The following is a 26,216-nucleotide window of genomic DNA, read 5'->3' as shown; positions in this document are numbered from 1 at the left end:
TTAATAAAGGAAATTAATAAGAAGTATAGTCCATAAATGCTATTATGGGCCATGGGCCCACTTTTATTCAGAACTTAAAAGATGTTTTGAAAATGGTGAAAAATTAATTATTGTTTTTTTTTTCGGTCAAAATAATTATTAAATATTATTATTTTTAATAAATAAATTGTTTGTAATTGAAGTAATGATTAGGTCTAGTACGGTAAAAGTACCTCGTCTAAAGAAAGTACACGGTTTTAAAAATTAAACAGCTAGCTGACTGATGTCTTAATTAACGATCATTCCCGTCACTGCTTTTGACTTTAATTGAAAACATTTCTTAAAAGGGTGAATTTTGAGAAAATGTTGTAAGAAATATTCGTGTCGGGATTAGATATGCATGCGTATATAGAGTATGTAACTCAAATAAGGTTTACGGGCTCGTGACCTATCCTAGATTAGGGTTGTCTAACTCGACACGAAACAATACATAGAGACCCTGATCAACAAACTCGTATGTTTGTGATATAGGTCCACTTGTCTCTTGCGATGACCCTGAGAAACATGATTGACGATATTGGTGTGGAGATTGATCGACTGAAACTAACCATCCTTCGTTAGATAGAGAAGGACTAGTGTTGGTGTGGAGATCAATGAAGGAGCATGATCGATGACCCTCTAGCGGAATCATCACAAATGACGAACAGGTGCACCGGTTACCTAACGTTGGTTATGCGCTAATGACGATCAAATGAGGATCCAATCGTCGTTATTTAGGGAAATGTACGATTAGAGAAAAGAGACGAGAGTAAACGAACTGAGGGGAAAAAAAGAGCAGAGAGATAGAGAATCCCGATAAATCTCATATCAATGGAGTTAGTGTCTCTTACTCGTATACCAGAGATTTTTTTATAGCAGTTTAAATATTGTTAAATATTAGTAGAAGAATTATCTAAAATCTAAATAAATAAATAAATAAAATTGTGATGAAATAGTTTATTATTATTATTTTTAAATATATTTTTCAGTTTGGGCTATTTAGCTGGACACTACTGATATTGGGCCTGATAGCCCAATTTGTTCGGCCCATTAAGTAGCATGACCCGACCCGCTTACTTTCACGCCTGTAGATTCCGATGAATTTTTCAGATCTATTTTCATCGTCTCCAGATTTTCGAAATGCTCTGTGACTCCACAATTCGTCCTTTTGTTTCTTGGTAATCAAACGAATCGCCTTTTGTGATCCTCTACGTTTTCAGATTTTTCTGTTCCTCATTTGTTTAATTCAAACTACATCTGAATTTTCCAGTCTCTTGCTTTGATTGCAGAGGTTTTGATCTTTTGATTGCACGATCGAGGTCGAACGGGATCAACAATGGGATTCTTGGTGACGTCCCTGATTTTCGCCGTGATTGGAGTCATCGCGTGTTTTTGCTCCTTAATTTGCTGTAACAGAGGAGCTTCGACTAATTTGTAAAGTCCTTGCTCTTTATCGATTTTCTTTCTCTTTTTTCATACCTGTGTTTGGCTGTTGATCCAGAGGCAATTGAGCTGCTACGGAATCTAACTTGGTTGTTTTTGCTGATAACTATGTTTGATTTCCATATGCTATGCACCCGTGCTAAGTTTTGTTGATCATTAGTTCTGTTGTAGCCAATCGGCTATTGATTCTAAGTCCTTGTGTTGTTGGCTTTTAGACATTTAATCTGTTGTTTGTATTATAGGACATACATCAATGATTTTATATATCCAATGACTGCCATTTTTTGTAACACTGAAAGTTCAGGTGCTTGTATCTAGGCTGGTATATTGCATTATTAAGATTGTAAAATGAGTTTATAGGATTTAAGATCTCAACGAGTATCTGAATTATTAGATTCGCATAGAAACGTCTTTGGCAATGTGAAATTAGGGGGAACTATGTGGAATATTGAGTAGGATGGAACAATATTGTTGACAAAAGATGTGAAATTTGAGAATGTTTTATTGTGTCAATGGAGGTTATGAGAATTTTATAAGACTTTATTACTTATGCTAAAGAAAAACATCATTCTGGAAAATTGTTTATCGAAATTTATCTGGTCGAACTATGTCGTTCTTGGTTTAAGTATACTAGTGTTTTCTATCTTGGCGTCGAGGGTAAATAATTGGTAAGCTTGATGATGAAATAGCCTCATGGTTTGAAAACTGATCAGAACCTAAACTGTTGCTCTGGTGCTCGTCTTATTTGTAAATTGCTGGTTGTTTCTCCCTTTGGTGCTCGTCTCTGCAACTATGTCACTACTCACCCTTGGAGCAGTGTTCGTACTAGAGATTAAAACTCTCTTAAGTAGTAGTATAGCTGTGTAATTTTGTTTAATTTCCCTTACTCTAGAAAAGGTCATATATGGGTAGTCTCTGAAACTTCATATGTAGAGTTTACATTGCATGGTTAAATCTGCTTGCCTCATCAGGCATTCGATCCTTGACAACAAAACTTATGAAAGACTATTGATCATTCATCTGACTTTCATGGGATCTTAATACATATTTGAAGCAAACAATCGAAGTGCTATTGAACTTTTGTACCATTACTCCTTTGCATATGTGAATATTTTTTCATTGCACTTATGCAGGTGGCTAATATTGCTATTCTTCATTGCAGGTTTCACCTTACTTTGATAACTACTGCAACAATATGCTGCTGGATGATGTAAGTCTATGTTTTTCTTGCGTTTGATAACCACTAATTTCCTTTGTGCTATAAAATTAGCTTGTTATGATAGAGGACAAACTGATATTTTCCAAACGCGCCTTTTTTTTTTTTTGTTCCTTCTTTTGATTTTATTTAAGAAACCAAAGTTTCATTGAGAAAAATGAAAGAATGTACAAGAGCATGTAAAGCACACAAAAGGAGTCCTCAACTTTGGGAAAAGACCTCAATTCAAAAGAATACCACCAAGTTGTCAATTACAAAATAATTCAAATAGTAGACACCCATGAAGATGCATAGAATCGCACCACCTCCCACACCTCCAGTGAAGATTTTTCCACCCCTCTAAAGATCCTACTATTCTTCTCGAGCCACACTCCCGAGTCCTGACAAGATAGCATTTAACAGGCCTGCCACAAAACTCTTACCTTATCCCGAAAAGGAGAGTTCACTTAACCTCTCAATCAAAGAGGACCTATCCCTAATGTACGCGACCGCAACCCCAAACATACTAAAGCACCTACTCAAAACGAACTCAAGTTTTTGTCTAAAGCAACAAGCCGTTGCTTGCTTGGAGAGAAGCTCTAGTAAGATTTTTCTTTAGTGAAGAAAGATCCACCTAGAAGGAGAAAATATATTGTACAGCTGCAATAATGTATGCATTGATTAATGAAAACATAGAACCCGCAATAAAACCCTGGACCTTTGGCGGACGAGGCTTCTTGAAGAAGAAAAACATTAGAATGCACCATAAAATGCCCTGCTAGATGTAAATATATCGTGAAAATGTCGTAACAAATTTTGAAGGCTTTGGTAATTCTTAGGACTTGATAGGAGTCTTTTTCATAATATCGATACTTGCACACTAATATATACAAATAATGAGTCATAAAAATAAGGAGACAATCTTAGATTATAATGTCCACAACATAGATACTATAGTTAGGATGTTTCTTAAAATTCCATCAAGCAACCCCCGCGTTCCCCCTCAAGAAGGCTAATGGATATTTTCACCTATCAAATTGCTTGGAATCATGCACCAATCAACTGTGGTTAACTCGTGTTATTTGGCTACTTGTTGATACTAGAGGTGTACAAATAAAGACATTATCCAACTTTTTCTTTATGAAATGTCTATTGGTTTTAATGTATTTTATTAGGTCATGTTGGATTGGGTTGTTTGTAATATTAATTACTGACTTATTGACGATGAATATTTCTTTGAAGAAGTTTCAAAGAGACCAACTTACAAAATTCTTGACATTATTCTGAACTCTGGTCCTAAAATTGACTGGCTACCTTTTTTTCCCATCTCCATCTAACCAGATTTCCTCCTCCGTACGTACAATTATTTAATATAGACTTCTTATTATCAATTGATCCATCATAGCATCAATAGGCTTCTAGGTTTAATTTTAACCCTTTTAGTTTTCTGGGTGTTTTGTTGAAGGGCCCTAAATTAGGTAAATAAAAGCCTCTCTATCTGTTCTAGATCTTCTTTTCAGATTATGAATATATTGAATTCACTTCAACACATTGTTTTATAAACAGGCACTCACATTTCAGGACAACCTGTTATTGTTAGAGTTTCTATTATAATTAGACACTAAAGTTGCTTAATATATACCGACTACTAAATTTATTATGCATTTTTTTGAATTTAGGTGGGCAATTGTATATCTTGCACAAATGAAGCCACTTATTGTTCCAATTCTGAATGACTCGGAGTGAAGATAATTTTGGGAACTTCTACTACTAGTTGTGTCTTATGAATCTAAATCATCACAGGGTTGCTGCTGATAACCCTAAGATATGTTCTATTTCCCAGGTTCCGTGAATCTATGTTGCGTTTTTCAATTTGAATCTGTGCAGTTCATAATTTGAAGATGACCTTCAATTGGGTTCTGTATTTTGTGTTTCCCAAGTGCTGTTTTAATTACTTTCCATCAAATTCTTGGGAAGATCGACCATTTCTCATAGCTATTTAATACAGAACTCCATTTATGAAATAAAGGTTGGGGATTTTATTTGCTTTTTTTTTCATATTTCAATCCTTAATCCATTGATGCCTCAATCATTGATATTCATAGGGGAGATAGATTTAGAACAGATTGAAAGAAGTGCTACAAAATCCATTTCTATAAGAATGATCATAGAAGATCCGATGTCCAATTTTGTAGAGACACTAATATCTTGTAGGAAGAAGAGGGTGAAGAGTTGGTAAGCCCAAAATCTCCTAAATCTCATGGAATCCAAGTGAAAGATGAAGAAAAAAACACACAAATTCACTAAGAAAATCAACAGATATCAGAATCTTACACCAAAAGTTTATGTTCTAGTAAATTCATACCAAGACAGTGAATTTACAAATACTTGATGAGTAGCCATATGAGAGTGATGAGAACGACAATTCCAACAATTGATGAAATCATTGACATGCAAGTGCATCCACCCTTGGTCCGCTTGTTCATTATTGCCAGCCTCTTCTGCACTCTCTGTTTTGATACAATGATTAACGATGCTGTCAATGAAATTTGAACTATCTTCTTGGTAAAAAACAGTAATAAAGATAATAATCGTAATCGTCCAAGTTGAAACCCACCGCTACTAGATATTGTCCTTTTCGGACTTTCCCTCAAGGTTTTTAAAAAGCGTTTTGCTAGGAAGAGATTTCCACACCTTTATAAAGAATGTTTCGTTCTCCTCTCCAACCGATGTGAGATCTCCCAATCCACCCCCCTTCGGGGCCCAGCGTCCTCGCTGAACTCGGTCCCTTCTCCAAACGATGTGGGACCCCCAATCCACCCCCTTCCAACCCAGTGTCCTTGCTGGCACATCGCCTCGTGTCCACCTCCCTTTGGGGCTTAGCCTCCTCGTTGGCACATTGCATGTTTGGCTCTGATACCATTTGTAACGGCCCAAGCCCACTGCCAGCAGATATTGTTCTCTTTGGGTTTTCCTTTCGGACTTTCCCTCAAGGTTTTTAAAAGGCGTCTACTGAGAGAGGTTTCTACACCCTTATAAAAAATGTTTCGTTCTCCTCCCAAACCGATGAGGGATCTCACAATAATAATCTAGACCGTCGAGGTAGTTTGAACAGTTAGGAGAACCAGCCCGGACTTTTGAGACCAGGGCCAGAGCCAAAAAGGTATCACAGGGAGAGGCAAAATTTACCTCCTAAGTATGTAATCTTTCAAATTTGATAACTTAGGAAGGCAAAGATTGTCGATTGCACCCTTCTTCTTCAGTCTGCCCATGTTGGACACCAAATAGTTTCTATCTTTTCCAACATGGTGAACCCTCTCACAGTTATAGTACACAACAGATATGTACACAACAAACATCCTATCATGTAAGAAAAGAATCAGAACAAGAGATTCGTACCCGTAATCGGGAATCTGTAACATCGACATGTTCATCCAAATCATCCTGCACCATTGAACAGAGTTAAAAACAAGACTAAAATTATAAGAATCGAGTTCGTGAGAAGACTTAGTGATCAAGTAAGTCAACAAATGAATAAACACGACAACGATCGAAAGACATACGATAAGTCTCGTGTGAAGGCTAAGTTCTTCATTGACAGCCAATGCAATATGTTTTGTGCTCATTATAGTCCCTTCCAGTTTCTCGAGGCCTTCATCTTGCTCTGCTCCAAATATCACATTTTCACATTAACAGAAATTCATACTGATATTTTTCCAGTGACTTTAAACAAATAAACCTGCCTCTCATAACTTGTCGTTGAAAACCGAGTAGGCCTCGGTTGTCTAAGCCTTCCGTCCTATTCTCTGCTGGCTTTATTTCTGGACCAAGTAAGCTATCTCGGTTAGCAAAGTTAGACATGTTCAAAGTTGAAGCCATCTGGTTAGCTTTCGATCTCAAATTCGCTATCATATCCCTGCGTCGATTCATCTCTTTCTCCGGTCTGCAAGCCACGAGACACAGAAATAATATACCATCAAGAACGCACAATTCCCAGAAAAAACCATATATCACATGGCTTACATTGGTTGCTTTCCTTGAAGCTTGGGTAACTGAGTCTGCAAGGTATCAAGTCTGGTACCCAATATTGTGATCTTCCTGCGTATAGCTGAGGCATGACGCTGAGCTTCTGGTCCAGAAGCAGAACTTCTCCCAGAAATCATGCCATTGATATCTTCAGAGAGTTTCATGGCTTCATTGTATTCCTTCGCCCATGATTCCAAAGTATACGCCATTGGCCTTCAATCCAAACGCCACAAAAATCAAGAAAACTAGTTGCTCTACGTGGGAAACACTCGCACTCTTTATTAACATCAATCGAGAAAAGATTACAAGACACTATATAGAAACTACGCGCCATTCTGTGCTTTTGATTTCTTAGGATGAAACCCTAGTTGTGGTGGAGTATGTGCCGTAGAGACCAGTTAATCTATTCTTGAAATATTTAGGTATTAAATCATTTTTTTCTAAAAATAAATATAGAATGAGCTCGTACAATTGTTTGGCTTAACCCTATTAGACTAGTGGGCTCATACAATTATTTGGCTTGACCCTGTTAGGCTAGTGAGCTCATACAATTATTTGGCTTGACCCTATTAGGTGAGTGAGCTCATACAATTATTTGGCTTGACCCTATCAGGCGAGTGAGCTCATACAATTATTTGGCTCGACCCTATTAGGCGAATGAGCTCATACAATTATTTGGCTTGACCTTATTAGGTGAGTGAACTCATACAATGATTTGATTTGACCCTATTAAGCGAGTGAGCTCATACAGTTATTTGGCTTGACCCTATCAGGCGAGTGAGCTCATACAGTTATTTGGCTCGACCCTATTAGGCGAGTGAGCTCATACAGTTATTTGGCTCGACCCTATAGGCGAGTGAGCTCATACAATGATTTGGCTTGACCCTATTAGGCGATGGAGCTCATATAACTATTTGGCTTAACTCTATTAGGCTAGTGAGCTCATACAATTATTTGGCTCGACCTTATTAAGCTAACGATGATATTTGTCGTTCATCAAATAACCAGCTAAGTTCATCCACAGAAAGAGAATCGAGCAGAAGGCAAAAGCTAGATTAAGCTAATCCAGGTACAGCTGAACCCTTAGAATAATCTAGAAGAATCACACACGATTTGGTCAACTGAAAGATCAAACGATTCCATCCATACACAAACCAAGGACAAACAGAAAACGGAGAATCGAGGTACAAACCATAGAATCAAACACTGAAATCAACAGATACGATAGAACGAACAAACAAATACATCGAATGTGCCCTAAAAAATAAATTAAGCAAACTACCAGACGATACAGAGATCATAATCAAAAGGAAACGGAACTTACCGTTTGGAAATCAGAATTGACGATCGAAAAATGAGAATTCAACCGGCGGCAATGGCAGATCGGCTGGGGAATTTATAGAATAGCTATGAAGGATGGTACAAATCCGCCACCGCCGGCGACCAACATTCGTCGATCAATTGGAATCAGGAATCAGAACGTCGGAATTTGGATCTGCGCAAATTGGTTTGAAAATTCCTGAAGGGAGAAAATCAAGAAGAAAATGAAAAAATATAAAGAAAGAAAAGCGTTCCTCGAGATTATTGGACACTGCTGTGGGTCTCATATGTACCTGTAATCGTATAATCGTTCTAACAACAATTATGATACCCATTTTTTTTAGTATCTTTGACTCTGATACCATTTGTAATAGCACAAACCTATCATTAGTAGATATTGTCTGTTTTGGCCCGTTATGTTCTTATTGGACCTCAAAATCCTGGCTCTCATACTTACGGAATGTGTCATTCCCCTCTTTAATCAATGTGGGAACTCATAATTCACCCCACTCGAGTGTCTAACGTTCTCATTGGCACGCCGCTCTGTGTCCACAATCCACCCCACTTAAGGGTCCACCGTCCTCATCAGTATACCGCTCGGTGTCTGGCTCTACTAATGTTTGTAACAACAAAAATCCATTGCTAACAGATATTGAGATATTGTCAGATTTGGCCGGTTACCATCGCCGTCAACCTCAAAGTTTTAAAACACATATACTTATAAAATCAACCTCGACATCGACTAATGACTTTTAAAATGCATATACTCTTTCGACCTCATAATCCTGACTCTCCGACTTAAAGAATGTGTCATTCCCCTCTCTAATCAACGTGGGAACTCATAATTCACCCCATTCGAGTGTATGACGTTCTTATTAGCACGCCGCTCTGTGTCTACCACCCACCCCACTTAAGGGTCCACCGTCCTCACCAATATACCACTCGGTGTTTGGCTCTACTAACGTTTGTAACAGCCAAAACCCACTGAAGGCTTGTTACGATCGCCGTCAATCTCACAGTTTTAAACCGCATATACTTATAAAATCAACTTCGACATCGACTAATGACTTTTAAAATCAACTGAGATATTCATTAAATATAAAATTAAAAAATTTAATTCACCCACTATATTTTTTAAATATAAAAATCGATTTTTTTTTTTTTTTTTTTTAAGCTAAACTATAAATAATACAATAATTTTATAAATTTAAAGTTAAATTCATAAAATTTATTAAAAAAAATTTAGCATATATATATAAAAATATTTATTTTGCTATAATTTGAAAAAAAAAAAAAAAAAAAAAAAAAAAATTGGAGAAGAAGTAAAAAAAGGAAGAAAAAAACAAAGAAGAAAGAAAAGAGGCACAGAGCAGCGCCTCAATATACTATTGTCCCTTCTGGCTTCCATGGCTCTGTGAGAGAGAGAGAGAGAGAGAGAGATTGGGTCCTTCAGGAAGAGGAAGAGGAAGGGGAAGAAGAAGGAGGAGGTTGAGGTTGAGGTTGAGGTTGAGGTTGAGAGAGAGAGAGAGAGAGAGAGAGAGAGAGAGGGATCCACAGTGAAGGAGAGATGTCTGACCTAGACCGTCAAATTGAGCAGTTGAAGAATTGCGAGCCGCTGAAGGAGTCTGAAGTTAAAGCTCTTTGCCTCAAGGCTATGGAAATCCTCGTCGAAGAGAGTAACGTTCAGAGAGTTGATGCCCCCGTTACCGTAAGTCTCACTCTTCTTCCCCCTTTTGGGGATTCTGGATTCCACTTCGAGATGTTTGACTCTGTTTCAATCAAGTGCGGCGGCTCTTTCTTTCTTCTTCTCGTATTATTGTGGTTTTTAGGTTCCTGATTTGGATTTCTCCCGAGTATTGTGGGTTTTTTCTAAATTTTATTTCTGGGGTTTCGATCCTTTTCACTGTAACACTGGTCTTTTTCATTATTCGGGTCAGTTTTTGAATTTTGATTGCGAATTGGAGTTCTGGTCTATAATTTCGTTCTTTTTTGAAAAAACAAGTGGTTCTTAAGGACTATCTTGTTGTTGAAATTTGAGATGATTATGGCTTAAATTATTGGTATAACGAATGAGAGTGTGTTATTGTTGTTTGGCGACATCATAAACACTGAAATTGGTAAATGTTGAGGAGATTTCTTTTGCTTATGTTCAGTCTTTTACTTTTTGGAACAGAAACATTATGAGGACACTATAAAAGGAGTTTGCAATACAATGCTTCTTGTTTACACTTATTGCTGTTGTTTCTGCTTATTCTGTAGTTGTTACTTGGTCAGGCTTGACTAAGCAGCCCTTTAATAGTTTCATGGATCTTATACGCCAGACCTGGAACCATTTAGTGAACAAACTTGATGGCTTTGGTCTAGGGTTCAAGTGGAGCCACCAAAGCTTTTTCATGTCTAATATTCCTTTTGCTCTTTTAAAATAAGAATCCAACATTTCACTGAAGTACAATGGAGTAGGACACCACCCGATGACCGAGGAATTATGTCCAACTATGTTTGAGTTTCAGATTTGGATTGATTTGTATTATTATTGTTACGTGTTTCTAACCTTTTCCTATGTTTCTTTTTACGTAGATATGTGGAGACATCCATGGGCAGTTTTATGACATGAAAGAGCTTTTTAAAGTAGGAGGCGATTGTCCAAAGACGAACTACTTATTTCTTGGCGATTTTGTTGACAGAGGATTTTACTCAGTTGAGACATTTCTACTTCTACTTGCTCTTAAGGTAATCAATTTTGATTTTTTTTTAAAAATATTTTTAATAGTTAAAACTAGTCTTCTTACATTTCTATTTGATCTTTAGATATTACGTGATCGTTAAATATCATATGAGTTTTGGTTTTGGTTTTTGGTTTTATTGGCTTTCAAGACTAGGTTTAAATTTGATTCAGTATTTTAAGTTGCACAGAAAGACTTTTGTTTTTTCAGATATCTAATAGAAATTGGTGTCTATAAATTTTGTATGTTCGCACGAAGCCGAAGAAAAGAAATAATCAATAAACTTGTAATGGGCGATTCCTGGAAACTGAGCTGGAGATCAAAGGGTTTTTTTTTTTTGGGCGATTTTTACCGAAATAGTTGCAGGCAACATTTTTACTTTTGTGGTTAATTGGGATCCAATTAATGGTAATAATAGTTGTTGAATTGAGAGGCTAAGCTGTTGGAAGAGTGCGTTGTCCTTGATATGAGGAGTAATGAGGACTCCATGTGAAAATTCTTCCATAGGGATTTTCTTCACAATGTCTGGGAGATTTTTTTGGAAGCAATGGTATCAACAACATGTATTTGTTTTATCCCAAACTATCTTTCGCGCGACACATCTTTATGAGATGGGAGCTAAGGTACCTAAGAATAGGTATCTTCCATATTGTCTACCTATTTCATAAATGATCAACACTATCGCGAGGATCCGAAAATTGGTTTCCAACCTTGATATTACATGCGTGTTCTGTGTGAGAAGGTGGGGTAATAATTGACAATTCATTATTTAACTGGCAGCATGTTAGCATAGTTTGAGGGTCTTCATTGTGATAGTGCGAACCTTTCTTGAGTTACTCCTTGATCCTTAGGACTCTCGGATTCAAAATTTTCATTGCTCTCCCTTTAGAGATGTGGCTAAAACTCCTTGGAGTGGTATAGTCTTATGGGTATTTATGAATTTTGGAATGCAAGAAATAGGAGAATTTTTGTAAATGGAGAAATTTTTGTACGAGAAGTTCGGGATCGCATCAGGATTCAAGCTTCTATAGGTGTCTTTACCTGGGAATTTCTGTAACCCCTTTTTGTTATTTACTACTTCTGGTAGTCTTTTTCTTGTCACTTCTTGGATTCTAAATAATGATTCTTTTCTTTCCTGAGCTGAACTTATCTTTGATTTAATATACTCATCAAGTTTCTTATGATGACAAGAAAGCAACAATAAGAATATTGATGGTGATTGTCCCTGGCTCTGGTGTAGTATAGTTGTAACCTTTTTTCTTGCAAAATAATAGATGCTGCTGTGGATGGCATTGGCCCTGAAAAGTATCGGGATCCCGTCACACTCTGCCATCAGAAGAAACAACATAAAGGATTAGGTTCCACCTGTATAGGTTTATCTCATAGTTGTGTTTCTTCTAAGTGTGAAAGTTGTTTCGGAAATTATGTCATAGTTCTGTTTCTTCATAATTACTATCCCTTCATATTTCTGGGAGCTTTTTATTCTTGATTTTCTAAGCTTATGAGTGCTTAGTCATGGAAAAGTCCAGAAGCCTAAAGCATAAGTTTGGAAATCTATTCTCATTAACTCATTTTTTTTTTATAATAAGAGGAATGTTCTGAACTCACTTCGGTAGTGGCAACTCAAACTAGGGATAGAAAACGATAAAACTAGGACCGACTTGCCAAACTGATAGTGGCAACTCATTGAAAATGCCTATTTCTTTTTGCAAGTAGTCAAAGGGTGCCCAGGAAACTGGATTCTATGGACTGGCATTTAACAGGAAGCTCCTGCAAAGTAGCCCAGATCTACTGCCCCAAGCATGTCAAACGATTGGACGAGTTTATTTGGATTGCTAGTTAGTGTTGCTGTTTGAAGCCCAATGCACAGCAGTGAAAGAATCGACCTTGGCCTCCGTTATATTTCATTACTAACTTATATCAGAATGAATAATGAAACATGATGTGGTTGCAATCCCTGAAGGCTTTTCTTAAAGCACGCTAACACACCTTATTGATTTTGGTGGCTATGATTAGATACTTTCCTTTGAAGACAAACATGAGATTTTATATTGCTACTGACACTGAAACATCTGTGTTCGGACTAGGTGTGACTTAATAAGACCAGAAGCCAGTATTAGTATTACAAACAGTTTACTTCATAAAATATTTATGTCGTGTTTGATTGAAGGAGAGTTGGTTGGCATCTCCTCTTACAGGGTTGGGAACAGTCTACAGGCTTCCTTGTTTAACATATACGGATAAGGGTTTTATGTCAAATACCAGTTTGTAGATAAAAATATGGTATCATGCATGGTACTTTCGACCATAAAGCCCACCCTATTTATTTTAGTTTTTAGCTCAACTAAAGCGAACTATTTTTTATTTCAGGTGAGATATCCAGATCGGATAACTCTCATCAGGGGGAACCATGAAAGCCGTCAAATCACACAGGTTAAGTTTCTTGATCTTACCGTCCTAGATAAAACGCTTTATTTTGGTTAATATTCTGTTTTCTCTTTACAGGTTTACGGATTTTATGACGAGTGCCTTCGCAAATATGGCTCTGTGAATGTTTGGAGATACTGTACCGATATTTTTGATTACTTGAGGTTTGCAAATTTCAGATTTAATCATTTATCACAGAGAGAGGAAGAGAATAAAACAGGGCATGTTACTGTTTAGTGTATGAGGAAATGAATTGGAAGTCATGAATCTATATATAATCCACAAGAAATTAATTTGGCGAGTTGGTGAATTGCGTGTAAACAAGTTAATGAATGCAGTACTAGTCAAGTCCCCTTTATTGCTTATTTGTTTCTTTCTGAATCCATCAGTCTCTCGGCTCTTATTGAAAACAAGATATTTAGCGTCCATGGTGGTCTCTCTCCTGCCATAACAACACTAGATCAGGTTTGAATCCTTCCTTGCTCTCACTTGTTCTTATATATATGTAAGGTTGAACTCAGTCCTCCGCATACTGCCATTTATTTACGTCCAGATTAGAATAATTGATCGAAAGCAAGAAGTACCTCATGACGGTGCCATGTGTGACCTACTGTGGTCTGATCCTGAAGACATTGTAGATGGTTGGGGTTTGAGTCCTCGAGGTGCCGGTTTCCTGTTTGGTGGCAGCGTAGTTACTTCTTTTAACCACACGAATAACATTGATTATATTTGTCGAGCTCATCAGTTGGTAATGGAAGGATACAAATGGATGTTTAATAATCAGATAGTTACAGTCTGGTCAGCTCCTAATTATTGTTACAGGTACATTATCCTCAACGACTTCGTCTCAACTTTGTGCTGATCTAATGGTTCATAACAGTCTTCATTCTGTTTCAGATGTGGTAATGTAGCTGCTATACTTCAACTGGATGAGAACCTTAATAAACAGTTTTGTGTCTTCGATGCTGCTCCACAGGTATGGTCAAGACTTTTATTATATCCGAACCCCATCGTTCGAGTATACAATAGTTGCTGTGCATCAAATGTTATATAGTCTGAGTAATTCAGGATTACCTTTCCATGCACAACCCTTGGTCCAAAAAGTTTTTCCATGCAACCCCCTGCACATTTTTATTTTAGAGTCATTGGGTTGTAACTTGTAATGCACTTTTCATTGGATGCCTATACTTGCATTCTCATGTAAGTAGTGGTAAGCTGCGTCAGTTGGGGAGGAGAACGAAACATTTTTTATAAGGGTGTGGAAACCTCTCCCTAACAGACACGTTTTAAAAACCTTGAGGGGAAGCCCGAAAGGGAAAATCCAAAGAGGACAATATCTGCTAGTAGTGGGCTTGGGCCGTACAAATGGTATCAGAACCAGACACTGAGCGATATACCAGCAAGGAGGCTGAGCCTCGAAGGGGGTGGATTGGGGGTCCGACATCGATTGGAGAAGAGAACGAGTGTCAGTGAGGACGCTGGGACCCGAAGGGGGTAGATTGTGAGATCCCACATCGGTTAGGGAAGAGAGCGAAACATTCTTTATAAGGGTGTGGAAATCTCTCCTTTAATTTTCTCCTCTTCTTCCTCTCTCTCTCTCTCTCTCTCCCTTTCTTCTTTTTCTCTGCCAGAACCTCTGGAACAAAGGTTAAATAACTCAAACTAAACAACGCCTTGCCCCAAACGAACACCCCCGGTAGTTTTAGAAAAAGAAAAATAGCCATTAGCCAAGTTTGTGTCACTCAACCACACTGTTACAAAATTAACATTGAAAACAAACGCTTTGCTTGTTCTTTACCCAACTTAGAACTTCCATATGTTGCTGCATTTGTTGATATTACCATACATTGTGTTGGATTGTGAATACGTTGCAGGATTCAAGAGGAAATCCAGCCAAGAAACCCGCTCCAGATTACTTCCTCTGAAACCCAACCAAAGAAAACAAATGCTCATCATTTCGTGTATGTTCCAAACCGATAAAACGATAGACAAATTGTGCAGTCGCATGGTGCAGACGGTTTCACAAAACCATGGGAATCAATGCCATTGGACAAGGATATTCCTTAAGCAGCAAAAAGCTGTGATCACTTAGGATGCTTGAGTTTAGTTTCCTGGTTTTACCCGTTATTTGTTGTTGATGTGTTTACATGTAATGAGTGCATTAGAAATTGTCATGTAAAATGCAGATTCCTCCAAACAAATGATGCCTCCTGCTGATGATGATGATGATGATGATGATGGGGTCTTCCAAAAGGAGGTGCTCTCAGTATTCCATGGCGGTAAGGATATGTTTGTTGACATTGATCTTGGGAACTCTGTGAGAGGGAGATGTCTGAATTATAGAACAAAAAAAAGAACCAAAAAAAAAAAAAAAAAAAAAAAACATGGATCTGTTGCCACTTGGGACAAAATTTTAGTCAGAACCCAAATTTTTCTTCATGGATTGCTCTCTTTTCAGTCCTTCATCTTCCCACTCCATTCTCTTCTCTCTTTGAACTGTTTCAATAGTTTCGATTGCTTTCTGCTATATATATATATATATGTATATATATATGTATGTATATATCTTGGTTTAGTTCATGAATTTCTGGAATTTGTCTGGATGAACTAAGAAATGGGACTGTTTGTCTATTTGATCTCGTCGTCAAAAAGGATTTAAGTTGAAGAAGATTGAAAATTTTCTCCTTTGGATTTCTAAAAGATTTGGATAGTTTTACGTCTAATGAAACCTTAAACTTTCAATTTTTGGATTTAGTATATTAGCAGATATTGTCCTCTTTGAGGTTTCTCTTTCAGGCTTTTCCTCAAGGCGTTAAAATGCATTTGCTAGGGGAAGGTTTCCACACCTTTATAAATGGTGGTTTGTACCCTCCCCATCCAATGTGGGATATCACAATCCACCCCCTACGAACCTCGTCCTTGCTGACACTCTTTTCTTCTTCCAATCGATGTGGGACTGCTTCCAAATCCATCTCCCTTTGGGGTTTAGCGTCCTTACTGGTACACTGCCTCGTGTCTACCCCTCTTTGGGGGACAGCGAGAAGCTGACACATCGTTCGGTGTCTGGCTCATCCTCTGACAGGTGCATCATCAACCAAAGCATCTTGTTATTCATCTTCAGACTTTTAGTCGTTCATTTTTAGACTCTTCTAACATGCCCCGGTTTTGTTTTTCTCGATCACTGAAGGCTCCTCCTTTGAAGAGTTCTTCTTTAAACTCAATTTTTAGCGACTCATTGTTCACAAAATTAAAAACTTAGATAGCAATTAGACGTTGTTTAAAGTTTTAAGTACCAATTGATACAACATTTAAACTGTTAACTTTTTTCTCGCAAATTTTGAGGTCCGCATTTGTCCTCTTTCACACTCTAAACGTAGTTGTGATTAACTTGTGAATTTTCTTGAGAAGTGCTTTCCTGAGAAATGCCTCAAGGGATAGGGATCGCATTGCAGAACTTATGCTGGTGTTGGTGCCTTTGGCAACGCCTCTTGAGCTGCCCCCGATTGTTGATTGGGGTTGGANGAACCTCTGGAACAAAGGTTAAATAACTCAAACTAAACAACGCCTTGCCCCAAACGAACACCCCCGGTAGTTTTAGAAAAAGAAAAATAGCCATTAGCCAAGTTTGTGTCACTCAACCACACTGTTACAAAATTAACATTGAAAACAAACGCTTTGCTTGTTCTTTACCCAACTTAGAACTTCCATATGTTGCTGCATTTGTTGATATTACCATACATTGTGTTGGATTGTGAATACGTTGCAGGATTCAAGAGGAAATCCAGCCAAGAAACCCGCTCCAGATTACTTCCTCTGAAACCCAACCAAAGAAAACAAATGCTCATCATTTCGTGTATGTTCCAAACCGATAAAACGATAGACAAATTGTGCAGTCGCATGGTGCAGACGGTTTCACAAAACCATGGGAATCAATGCCATTGGACAAGGATATTCCTTAAGCAGCAAAAAGCTGTGATCACTTAGGATGCTTGAGTTTAGTTTCCTGGTTTTACCCGTTATTTGTTGTTGATGTGTTTACATGTAATGAGTGCATTAGAAATTGTCATGTAAAATGCAGATTCCTCCAAACAAATGATGCCTCCTGCTGATGATGATGATGATGATGATGATGGGGTCTTCCAAAAGGAGGTGCTCTCAGTATTCCATGGCGGTAAGGATATGTTTGTTGACATTGATCTTGGGAACTCTGTGAGAGGGAGATGTCTGAATTATAGAACAAAAAAAAGAACCAAAAAAAAAAAAAAAAAAAAAAAACATGGATCTGTTGCCACTTGGGACAAAATTTTAGTCAGAACCCAAATTTTTCTTCATGGATTGCTCTCTTTTCAGTCCTTCATCTTCCCACTCCATTCTCTTCTCTCTTTGAACTGTTTCAATAGTTTCGATTGCTTTCTGCTATATATATATATATATGTATATATATATGTATGTATATATCTTGGTTTAGTTCATGAATTTCTGGAATTTGTCTGGATGAACTAAGAAATGGGACTGTTTGTCTATTTGATCTCGTCGTCAAAAAGGATTTAAGTTGAAGAAGATTGAAAATTTTCTCCTTTGGATTTCTAAAAGATTTGGATAGTTTTACGTCTAATGAAACCTTAAACTTTCAATTTTTGGATTTAGTATATTAGCAGATATTGTCCTCTTTGAGGTTTCTCTTTCAGGCTTTTCCTCAAGGCGTTAAAATGCATTTGCTAGGGGAAGGTTTCCACACCTTTATAAATGGTGGTTTGTACCCTCCCCATCCAATGTGGGATATCACAATCCACCCCCTACGAACCTCGTCCTTGCTGACACTCTTTTCTTCTTCCAATCGATGTGGGACTGCTTCCAAATCCATCTCCCTTTGGGGTTTAGCGTCCTTACTGGTACACTGCCTCGTGTCTACCCCTCTTTGGGGGACAGCGAGAAGCTGACACATCGTTCGGTGTCTGGCTCATCCTCTGACAGGTGCATCATCAACCAAAGCATCTTGTTATTCATCTTCAGACTTTTAGTCGTTCATTTTTAGACTCTTCTAACATGCCCCGGTTTTGTTTTTCTCGATCACTGAAGGCTCCTCCTTTGAAGAGTTCTTCTTTAAACTCAATTTTTAGCGACTCATTGTTCACAAAATTAAAAACTTAGATAGCAATTAGACGTTGTTTAAAGTTTTAAGTACCAATTGATACAACATTTAAACTGTTAACTTTTTTCTCGCAAATTTTGAGGTCCGCATTTGTCCTCTTTCACACTCTAAACGTAGTTGTGATTAACTTGTGAATTTTCTTGAGAAGTGCTTTCCTGAGAAATGCCTCAAGGGATAGGGATCGCATTGCAGAACTTATGCTGGTGTTGGTGCCTTTGGCAACGCCTCTTGAGCTGCCCCCGATTGTTGATTGGGGTTGGATGCCTCGGGTATGGGATACGAAGGCAGGAGAGGTGATTTGATTGAACAGACTAGACATTGGATGCCCCAGGTATGCAACGCCTCTTGAGCTGCCCCCGACTGTTGATTGGGGTTGGATGCCTCGGGTATGGGATACGAAGGCAGGAGAGGTGATTTGATTGAACAGACTAGACATTGGATGCCCCAGGTATGCAACGCCTCTTGAGCTGCCCCCGACTGTTGATTGGGGTTGGATGCCTCGGGTATGGGATACGAAGGCAGGAGAGGTGATTTGATTGAACAGACTAGACATTGGATGCCCCAGGTATGCAACGCCTCTTGAGCTGCCCCCGACTGTTGATTGGGGTTGGATGCCTCGGGTATGGGATACGAAGGCAGGAGAGGTGATTTGATCGGACAGACTAGACATTGGATGTCCCGGGTATTTGATCGGATAGACTAGACGAGCGAGATTGATTTAAAGCTAAAAATAAATTTGTTAAAATTTGTGCCGAGAGGAGCTTGATTTCAGAAACCCCAAAATCAAAATTTCTTAAAATTTCTGTATCTTCACTCAAAATTTTCATTCGGGCAACTTCAAATTCCCGCAGTTCACTCAAAATCAGAGCCAATAATCATCTCCTCCAATATGGGTTCCGCTTTGAAGTTCATAGTGTTCTTCCTTTTAGTAGCTTCTACCTCTTCCCATCTCAATTCCACCGAAGAGGGTTTCATTTCGATGCTCATATCCCAAAAGGGTCTCAACTTCATCAAGGATTTCTTGATCGACAAGGCAGTTTCCACCATCATTCCACTTCGTTTGCCCGATATTGAGAAGACTGTCAATATCGCTCTTATTGGCAAAGTTCATATCGTTCTTTCCGACATAATCATCGGCAGCGTCGAGGTCGAAGCCTCGCATATTCGGATCGGCGACACGGGTGTCAATATAGTTGTTGCAAAGGCCACTGCTAATACGAGTATGAAATGGCAGTATACCTACAACACTTGGCTGTTTGAAATTTCTGATGAAGGAGACGCCTCTGTTCAGGTAATTCAGCTACTCTGTAACGCTATTTGCTTTATTGATGCTGAAAAGTATGAACATAGCCTGATGCATGTGTTACCAAGTGATTTGGATGTTTTTGAGATACTTAAGCCTCATATAGAAACTTTTGTGTGTTATGATCTTTGTGGTCTTTTGGAGCTGGCTTTGCGCACCCTTTTGGATTTGTAGGATTGGTAGGGTAGGCTATGAACATAACGAGCGAGCAAGTAGGGACAAACAATTCTTAATTGTTGGTACCAAAATTAAAGCAGTGGATTCAGTAGCTTGGGCTGCAACAAGGGCTTGGTGTCGTTATGTTAATAAAAAATTGCTTGGGGGATGTTAACAAATTGGTCTACTACAGAAACGAGACTTCGTAAGTTTAGGGACTTGAGAATGGAACAAAAGACGGGGGGACTCAACCGTCATCCGAAAAGGGATGCCGCTAACGACCCTATTATCCAAAAAAGGAAATCTAGAATATGATCAAAGATATTGTTAAGTTTGGTCTACCCATAGTTTTTGGGGCGTGTGTTGTAGGGATTGTGATATGAAAACCCTAGAATTTTGGAAACTAGGAACGTTATGTGAAACCCTAATTATCATTTTTGAACCCCTAGGGATTGTGATATGAATTGCCTTTTGATCTAACCCAGAGATATTGAGAACTAGTTTTGTAACGGCTCAAGCCCACCGCTAGTAGATATTGTCTTCTTTGGGCTTTCCTTTTCGGGGTTCCCCTCAAGGTTTTTAAAACGCGTATATTAGGGTGAGGTTTTCATACCCTTATAAAGAATTTTTCGTTCTTCTCCCCAACCGATGTGAGATCCCACAATCCACCCCCTTCGAGGCTCAGTGTCCTCGCTGGCACTCATTCCCTTCTCCAATCGATGTGGGCCCCCCAATCCACCCTCCTTCAGGGTCTAGCATCCTTGCTGGCACATTGCCTGATCTTTGGCTCTAATACCATTTGTAACAGTTCAAATCCACCACTAGCAGATATTGTTCTCTTTGGGCTTTCCCTTTCAGGCTTCCCCTCAAGGTTTTTAAAACGCATCTACTAGGGAGAGGTTTCCACACCCTTATAAAGAATGCTTCATTCTCCTCCGCAACTGATGTAGGATCTCACAATCCACCCTTTTCAGGTCCCAACGTCCTCGCCAGCACTCGTTCCCCTCTCCAATCGATGTAGAATCTCACAATCCACCCCCGTTCAGGGCCCAGCGTCCTCTCTGACACTCATCCCTCTCTCCAATCAATATGAGATCTCACATTAACTTACCGACTACATGGACACAAGACCTTTTAGGCATCTCCAAACACCCGAAACTCTTACCAGCAAGGTGCCTCTATCACAAGGGTGGGATTTTATACTATTGAACAATCAGCATGGTTCATTGGGGAGAAAATAACATCAAACAATGTGGAAGAGATGGCTCTACTAATCTATTGCTCAAATTTATGAGGTTCTTGGCATTTCAATTTGAAGTAACTTATAACCTATAGCTCTTGCAATGTTCTTTCATCGTTATTGAATTCTTATTGGGCGATTTCGACTTTTAGGTTGATGGTATGAATATAGGCCTAACTGTAGGTTTACATCAACAAAATGGAGCTCTGGAGCTGACTCTTTCAGAATGTGGATGCAATGTCGAACATATCTCCATACATTTACACGGCGGGGCGTCATGGCTTTACCAAGGGTACACAACCGATAACTATACTTTTAACTTCTTCGACCTTGATGTGGTTTGAAACTGGAAATCTTGCTTCGCCTTGTTTTATAGCTATGGTATCTCAGTCGAGGCTGTTGATTTCCGGTATATGATTCAAAGTTTCTCTTTAAATTTAATGTGTCGGACGATCGAGCGTCCAAAGCTTTAGATTTTTTCAAGCAGATCATCTTTTTGCTTCTGTTCTTTTGGCTTGCTGGTTCGCCTCGAAGAAACATGATAAATTCTGTAAACGAGTTGGGGCATATATTTTCTCGCTTCAGGGTGATCGATGCTTTTGAACGGAAAATCGAGTTGACCATTGAGGATAATATTTCCAAGAAAATAGAAGACGGGGTAGCAAAGCTTGACTCGTCGTTGCAGTCGCTTCCACAAGAAATCGCCATAGCTGATGTTGCTGTTCTAAATGTCACTTTTGTGGACAGCCCTGTGTTATCCTCTTCTTCCATCAAATTTAAAATCAATGGTTTACTCAGCCCTTTTAACCAAGTCGGAGCTGAAAATTCCGTCGATGGAGAATCTCGACATTCGAATGTTCGTAACTCCGTTTCACATGTTCCCTTTCAAGTAAGTTCTTGTGCGTGAAGACAAAACTTTTCTGTACACATTTCTTTGGCTTATGTTCTACTCTTTTCCTGTAGTATCTCCATGAAGAACCTGAAGGTTCTGTCTACTGCAACGATTCAGCTAAGATGATCGAGATCGCTCTACACGAAACCGTCCTCAACTCTGCTTCACAAGCTATCTTTGAAGTAAGTTCTTTTTTCTTTTCTCCCTGTGATACCAAGCTTTTGCATGGCTTACTGCTCGGACCGCATCGTAGTCTTCAACTTTTAGTTTATAGCTTCTTGATGTGAAGGTTTATTGGCTATAACGTCTATCTTCCGAACGATCGAGGAAATGCTCGAACTAACAGTTATCATGTGGCCAGGAAAACTATATGCACTGGACTGTGGACCAAATTCCTGATCAGCACCTTTTGAACACTTCAGCATGGAAGTGGGTTATTCCTCAACTCTACCGGCAGTATCCAGATGACGATATTGTCGTAAATATCTCCGCTTCGTCTCCACCGTTCTTGAGACTGCGAGCTGAAGATATCTCTGCCTCCGTTCTTGTTGACATGATAATCAATGTTCGAGATAACGGTGAAATTATACCTGTTGCTTGCATCTCATTGGTAAGTTCATGCCACGTTTTTGCTTGAAAAGCTTGTGATTGCATTTGAATGAATCCCATATATGTCATCAGTTGTCGCTCGTGCATAATAGGAAGTGGTCGATCGATTTCTCGTAACGAGACTGTTGGGTCGATATCGTTTGTTGCTGACTTTTGGTTCTGATTGTTGAATCAGGAGGTTATTGCCTCTTTTTCTCCAAAAATCTTGGGGAAGAATTTGGTTGGTCATGTTAGCTTGGAAGGCTTTACATTAGCTTTGAAATGGAGCAAGATTGGTCGTATTCGCCTTTATCTAATTCAGGTATGAGTACGATCCGTTCATGTTCGAAAAATTTCAACGCTGGATTCAACGTAAAGTCATATGTTTCGAAGTTCTTGTGCAAATTGTTGAGAAAACAGTTCTTAGGATTACTTATCATGCTAGATCACTTTCTTTGGTCTTAAATTTCTGCAGAAAACCGTAGCAGGTTTGCTCAAAACGGTCTTGGTGCCGTTCGTCGACTTATATCTCTTGAAAGGAATCACGTTGCCGAGTTTTCATGGATTAGTCCTCGAGGACGCCAAAATGGTTTTCAATTCTTCAATGATCATCATGTGCAGCGATGTCGCCTTAAGTGAGGGTTTCAGTCACGGTCTTGTTTACTCGAGTTAGAACAATAAATCTTTGACCATGTTAGAACTTGTAACTATGATGTGAATAGTAGTAGACGCAAAAGTAGATGAGAGGGTAAGCTTCTATTTATTTGTGTATTCTAAATAAGTTCATGTACATAATAGAATCCCGAGTTTGGCCGAATCTAACCCGGCCTGACTTGGGTCATTGTAATTAGGTTGAAGAAGTCTGTGCTCGTTTTTGTTGCACTCATGTCATGGTCCGACTTCTAGAAATTGAATTGTGAAATGTTGATGTCAGAACGTATGTAGTTCAGTAATGTTGGTAATGTACCCGACCTGACTTGACCTAGGCCATTGTAATTAGGTTGAAGAAGTCTGTGCTTGTTTTCGTTGCACTCGTGTCATGGACTGACTTACCCGACCTGACTTGACCTAGGCCATTGTAATTAGGTTGAAGAAGCCTGTGCTCGTTTTTGTTGCACTCATGTCATGGACTGACCTAGAAATTGAATTGTGAAATGTTAGTTTAAAATTTATGCACTTCGTAAGATAGTCACCCCTATTATAGTTTAAAATGCATGCAGTAACCTTAGTATTTCTCGGAATGCAGTGATCTTTAATTCAAACACTCATCTTTTTTATTTTATTTTTCGTCTTTTAAAAGCATTCTCATTTTGAAAATAAAAAGATAATTATTATAGTAATTCGACTAAGAATTTATATATTTATATATTTAATTAAAATAGACGAAATAATTAAAAAAAAATTCGGAGAGATTAAAAAAAAAAACAAAAAATAAAAACAAATTATATATAAAGATTAATAAAATTTTTAAAATTATTATTTTATTTATTCACCAATAAATTACTGCATTTAATTTTCGAATTTATTGGAAAAATAAAAATAAAATTCGAAAAATAAAGTCAAAGAAAAATTAAAAGGTTTGTTTTGGATCTTAAATTAAAAAAATAAAAAATAAAAATAAAAAAAAGCTCTGAATTTAATACAAAACCCTACAACTCCCTATACAAATTTAATGAAGTCTCTTGAATTTCCCTACACATTTAATATGAAACTTAGCCTTATAATATATCCTTTTGCTTCAAATTTCATTCAAGTAACCTCTTATTTGAAACCCCGAAAAAAAAAATCAATTTATAACCCTAAATTTTCGAGATTATATCGATCCAAACTCTGAACGTTTATAAGTGTACTAATTAAATTTCTGTAAATTATTGTATGTGAATCGGTTTCGACCATTTATTGAGATTATCTTTGAAAATCATCGATACATCATCTCTTACACGATTAGAATTGATGCATGAATGGAGAGTCTAAATTGATTCACTTATGAAAACTTCTATGTGAGATCACGCATCGGTTGGAGAGTGGAACGAAACATTCCTTATAAGGGTGTGAACATCTCTTCCTAGTAGAGACGTGTTTTAAAACTATGAGACTGATGACGATATGTAATGTGCAAAAGCTGACAATGTCTACTAGCAGTGGATTTGGGCTTTTACAATGACTTTGATTGTGAGATCCCATATCGGTTGGAGAAGGGAACGAAACATTCTTTATAAGGGTGTGGAAACCTCTCACTAATAGACAACCGTGAGACTGACGACAATACGTAATAGGCCATATCGGACAATATCTACTAGCGGTGGACTTGGGTTGTTACAACGGGTTTGATTGTGAGATCCCACATTGGTTGGAGAGGAAAACAAAGCATTCCTTGTAAGGATGTGAAAACCTATCCCTAACAGACAACTGTGAGGCTGACGGTGATAAGTAACCAACCAAAGCTGACAATATCTGCTAAGCGGTGGGCTTGGACTGTTACAAATGGTATTAGAGCCATACACCGAGAGGACGTTGGCCCCAAAGGGGGTGGATTGTGAGATCTCACATCGGTTGAAGAGATGAGCTTAGGTTGTTACAAATGATATCAGAGCCAAACATCATGAGGATGCTAGGACCGACACGACGAAAGAGGGTATAATAGTAAATTGGAAAAATCTGGCAAGACTTCACTATCTTTTAAATTATTTTGTTCGATCCGTCGTTTAGACTTTTAGTCTCTACCCAGATCCGATGAAAAAGAAAAAACCGGGATCTTTGTCGTTAAAGAAGCAAACCAAAGGGTATTTATTTTATTAAAATTAAATTTAGAAGCAATGTTATAATATGTATGAATGAAGGAATTGAGGAATGGTGTTCCTAAAAAAGGATGCATATTAAAGAGGTTTTGTCTTGTACAAGATAATGTCAAACCTATAGGCATTAAAAATAAAAATCGCATTAAATAACTAATAAATAAATAGGGATTTTATTTATTTATTATTATTATTTTTTTTTTGTCAAAGGAGAAATTTTTTTAATTTTTTTAAGAGTCTCATAAATTCTTAATTTCTTCTTAAAAATTATTTTTAAATTTTAATTTTTTTTAGTCAATCTCGTTAGAAGCTCTGTTGTATGTGCAACTAACTTGTCACGATCATGTTTGTCTAAAACATGTTGTCTACGCATGTTAGATGTCTTGATCATACTTGTCTAGAACGTGTTGTCCATGTCTGCATGTCTGTTCCAAATCCCTTTTACATGCTTTCCTCTTAGACAGACTTTTACTATTTCATGTTGTGTCAATACGGATGTGTATGACCGTTCACCGAAATCATGTCTACACCCATCAAAGCTAAAATGCCCTAAAATGTACTGGAGGGGAATATGACTCGTTGTCACTTCTTCTAATCTGAGACTATATGTTATCAAAGCCGTTATTGTTGTCTACTCGTTTTTAGCTTATAACATTGCTTTCTTTTAAATTGTTTTCAACGTATTTCCTCGCTCACATTTTTTAAAACATTTCTTTCAAATATGACTCGAGGCTTGAGCATACGGCTAACTTATTCACTAGGTTAGAACTATTGGATGATGAAAGTCTCACATCGGCTAATTTAGGGAATGATCATGGGTTTATAATCAAGGAATACTATCTTCTTTGGTACGAGGCATTTTTGAGAAGCCCAAAGCAAAGTCATGAGAGCTTAGGCTCAAAGTGGACAATAAGATACCATTGTGGAGAGTCGTGTTC

At 38.1% G+C, this 26,216-nt stretch overlaps 4 protein-coding genes and 1 non-coding gene across 6 annotated transcripts; 4 read left to right on the top strand and 1 right to left on the bottom strand.

The window, feature by feature from the left end:
* Positions 1–1,109: 1,109 nt before the first annotated feature.
* Positions 1,110–4,709, top strand: LOC111796820 (V-type proton ATPase subunit e1-like). 2 transcript variants are annotated; one of them, XM_023679586.1, is made up of 4 exons: positions 1,110–1,196; positions 1,308–1,452; positions 2,624–2,671; positions 4,336–4,709. In XM_023679586.1, exons 2-4 carry the CDS (start codon positions 1,355–1,357, stop codon positions 4,400–4,402), a joined length of 213 nt encoding a protein of 70 aa, XP_023535354.1. In that variant the 5' UTR covers positions 1,110–1,196; positions 1,308–1,354; the 3' UTR covers positions 4,403–4,709. The 2 variants fall into 2 exon arrangements, with proteins under 2 accessions (XP_023535354.1, XP_023535355.1); XM_023679587.1 differs by having other exon boundaries at positions 1,129–1,196; positions 1,289–1,452.
* Positions 4,710–4,928: 219 nt separating this feature from the next.
* Positions 4,929–8,287, bottom strand: LOC111796819 (syntaxin-51-like). Its single transcript, XM_023679585.1, has 6 exons — positions 8,007–8,287; positions 6,680–6,895; positions 6,400–6,599; positions 6,220–6,320; positions 6,056–6,100; positions 4,929–5,166 (listed from the first exon to the last, which is right to left on the bottom strand). The coding sequence occupies exons 2-6, from the start codon at positions 6,889–6,891 to the stop codon at positions 5,035–5,037; spliced, it is 690 nt and encodes a 229-aa protein (XP_023535353.1). The 5' UTR covers positions 6,892–6,895; positions 8,007–8,287; the 3' UTR covers positions 4,929–5,034.
* A 1,220-nt stretch (positions 8,288–9,507) lies between these two features.
* On the top strand, positions 9,508–15,452 carry LOC111796818 (serine/threonine-protein phosphatase PP-X isozyme 2). Its single transcript, XM_023679584.1, has 8 exons — positions 9,508–9,710; positions 10,580–10,732; positions 13,096–13,158; positions 13,231–13,316; positions 13,542–13,617; positions 13,706–13,974; positions 14,050–14,128; positions 15,027–15,452. Exons 1-8 carry the CDS (start codon positions 9,570–9,572, stop codon positions 15,075–15,077), a joined length of 918 nt encoding a protein of 305 aa, XP_023535352.1. The 5' UTR covers positions 9,508–9,569; the 3' UTR covers positions 15,078–15,452.
* LOC111797794 lies at positions 12,882–12,995 on the top strand. Its single transcript, XR_002815619.1, has one exon. It is a non-coding gene; the product is annotated as a U6atac minor spliceosomal RNA (small nuclear RNA).
* Positions 15,453–19,046: 3,594 nt separating the features above from the next.
* Positions 19,047–23,421, top strand: LOC111796569 (putative BPI/LBP family protein At1g04970). The gene is made up of 7 exons (XM_023679243.1): positions 19,047–19,595; positions 21,156–21,295; positions 21,589–21,892; positions 21,967–22,077; positions 22,257–22,505; positions 22,680–22,805; positions 22,959–23,421. Exons 1-7 carry the CDS (start codon positions 19,194–19,196, stop codon positions 23,154–23,156), a joined length of 1,530 nt encoding a protein of 509 aa, XP_023535011.1. The 5' UTR covers positions 19,047–19,193; the 3' UTR covers positions 23,157–23,421.
* Positions 23,422–26,216: the final 2,795 nt, after the last annotated feature.

Source organism: Cucurbita pepo, chromosome LG06 (assembly GCF_002806865.2).
Source record: "Cucurbita pepo subsp. pepo cultivar mu-cu-16 chromosome LG06, ASM280686v2, whole genome shotgun sequence".
Lineage (NCBI taxonomy): Eukaryota > Viridiplantae > Streptophyta > Magnoliopsida > Cucurbitales > Cucurbitaceae > Cucurbita > Cucurbita pepo.
The sequence above is the reverse complement of the archived record's forward strand: the minus strand, read 5'-3'. Positions and strand labels throughout refer to the sequence as shown.

Coding starts and splice junctions, on each gene's coding strand:
- LOC111796569 (XM_023679243.1), top strand. CDS start 19,194: ATGGGTTCCGCTTTGAAGTTCATAGTGTTCTTCCTTTTAGTAGCTTCT. Junction 21,296..21,588: donor GCGTCATGGCTTTACCAAGG/GTACACAACCGA, acceptor TTCTCGCTTCAG/GGTGATCGATGCTTTTGAAC. Junction 22,806..22,958: donor TTCGCCTTTATCTAATTCAG/GTATGAGTACGA, acceptor AAATTTCTGCAG/AAAACCGTAGCAGGTTTGCT.
- LOC111796818 (XM_023679584.1), top strand. CDS start 9,570: ATGTCTGACCTAGACCGTCAAATTGAGCAGTTGAAGAATTGCGAGCCG. Junction 10,733..13,095: donor TACTTCTACTTGCTCTTAAG/GTAATCAATTTT, acceptor TTTTTATTTCAG/GTGAGATATCCAGATCGGAT. Junction 14,129..15,026: donor TCTTCGATGCTGCTCCACAG/GTATGGTCAAGA, acceptor AATACGTTGCAG/GATTCAAGAGGAAATCCAGC.
- LOC111796819 (XM_023679585.1), bottom strand. CDS start 6,891: ATGGCGTATACTTTGGAATCATGGGCGAAGGAATACAATGAAGCCATG. Junction 6,321..6,399: donor TCAACGACAAGTTATGAGAG/GCAGGTTTATTT, acceptor TATTTGGAGCAG/AGCAAGATGAAGGCCTCGAG. Junction 6,101..6,219: donor GCCTTCACACGAGACTTATC/GTATGTCTTTCG, acceptor TCAATGGTGCAG/GATGATTTGGATGAACATGT.
- LOC111796820 (XM_023679586.1), top strand. CDS start 1,355: ATGGGATTCTTGGTGACGTCCCTGATTTTCGCCGTGATTGGAGTCATC. Junction 1,453..2,623: donor AGAGGAGCTTCGACTAATTT/GTAAAGTCCTTG, acceptor TCTTCATTGCAG/GTTTCACCTTACTTTGATAA. Junction 2,672..4,335: donor ACAATATGCTGCTGGATGAT/GTAAGTCTATGT, acceptor TTTTGAATTTAG/GTGGGCAATTGTATATCTTG.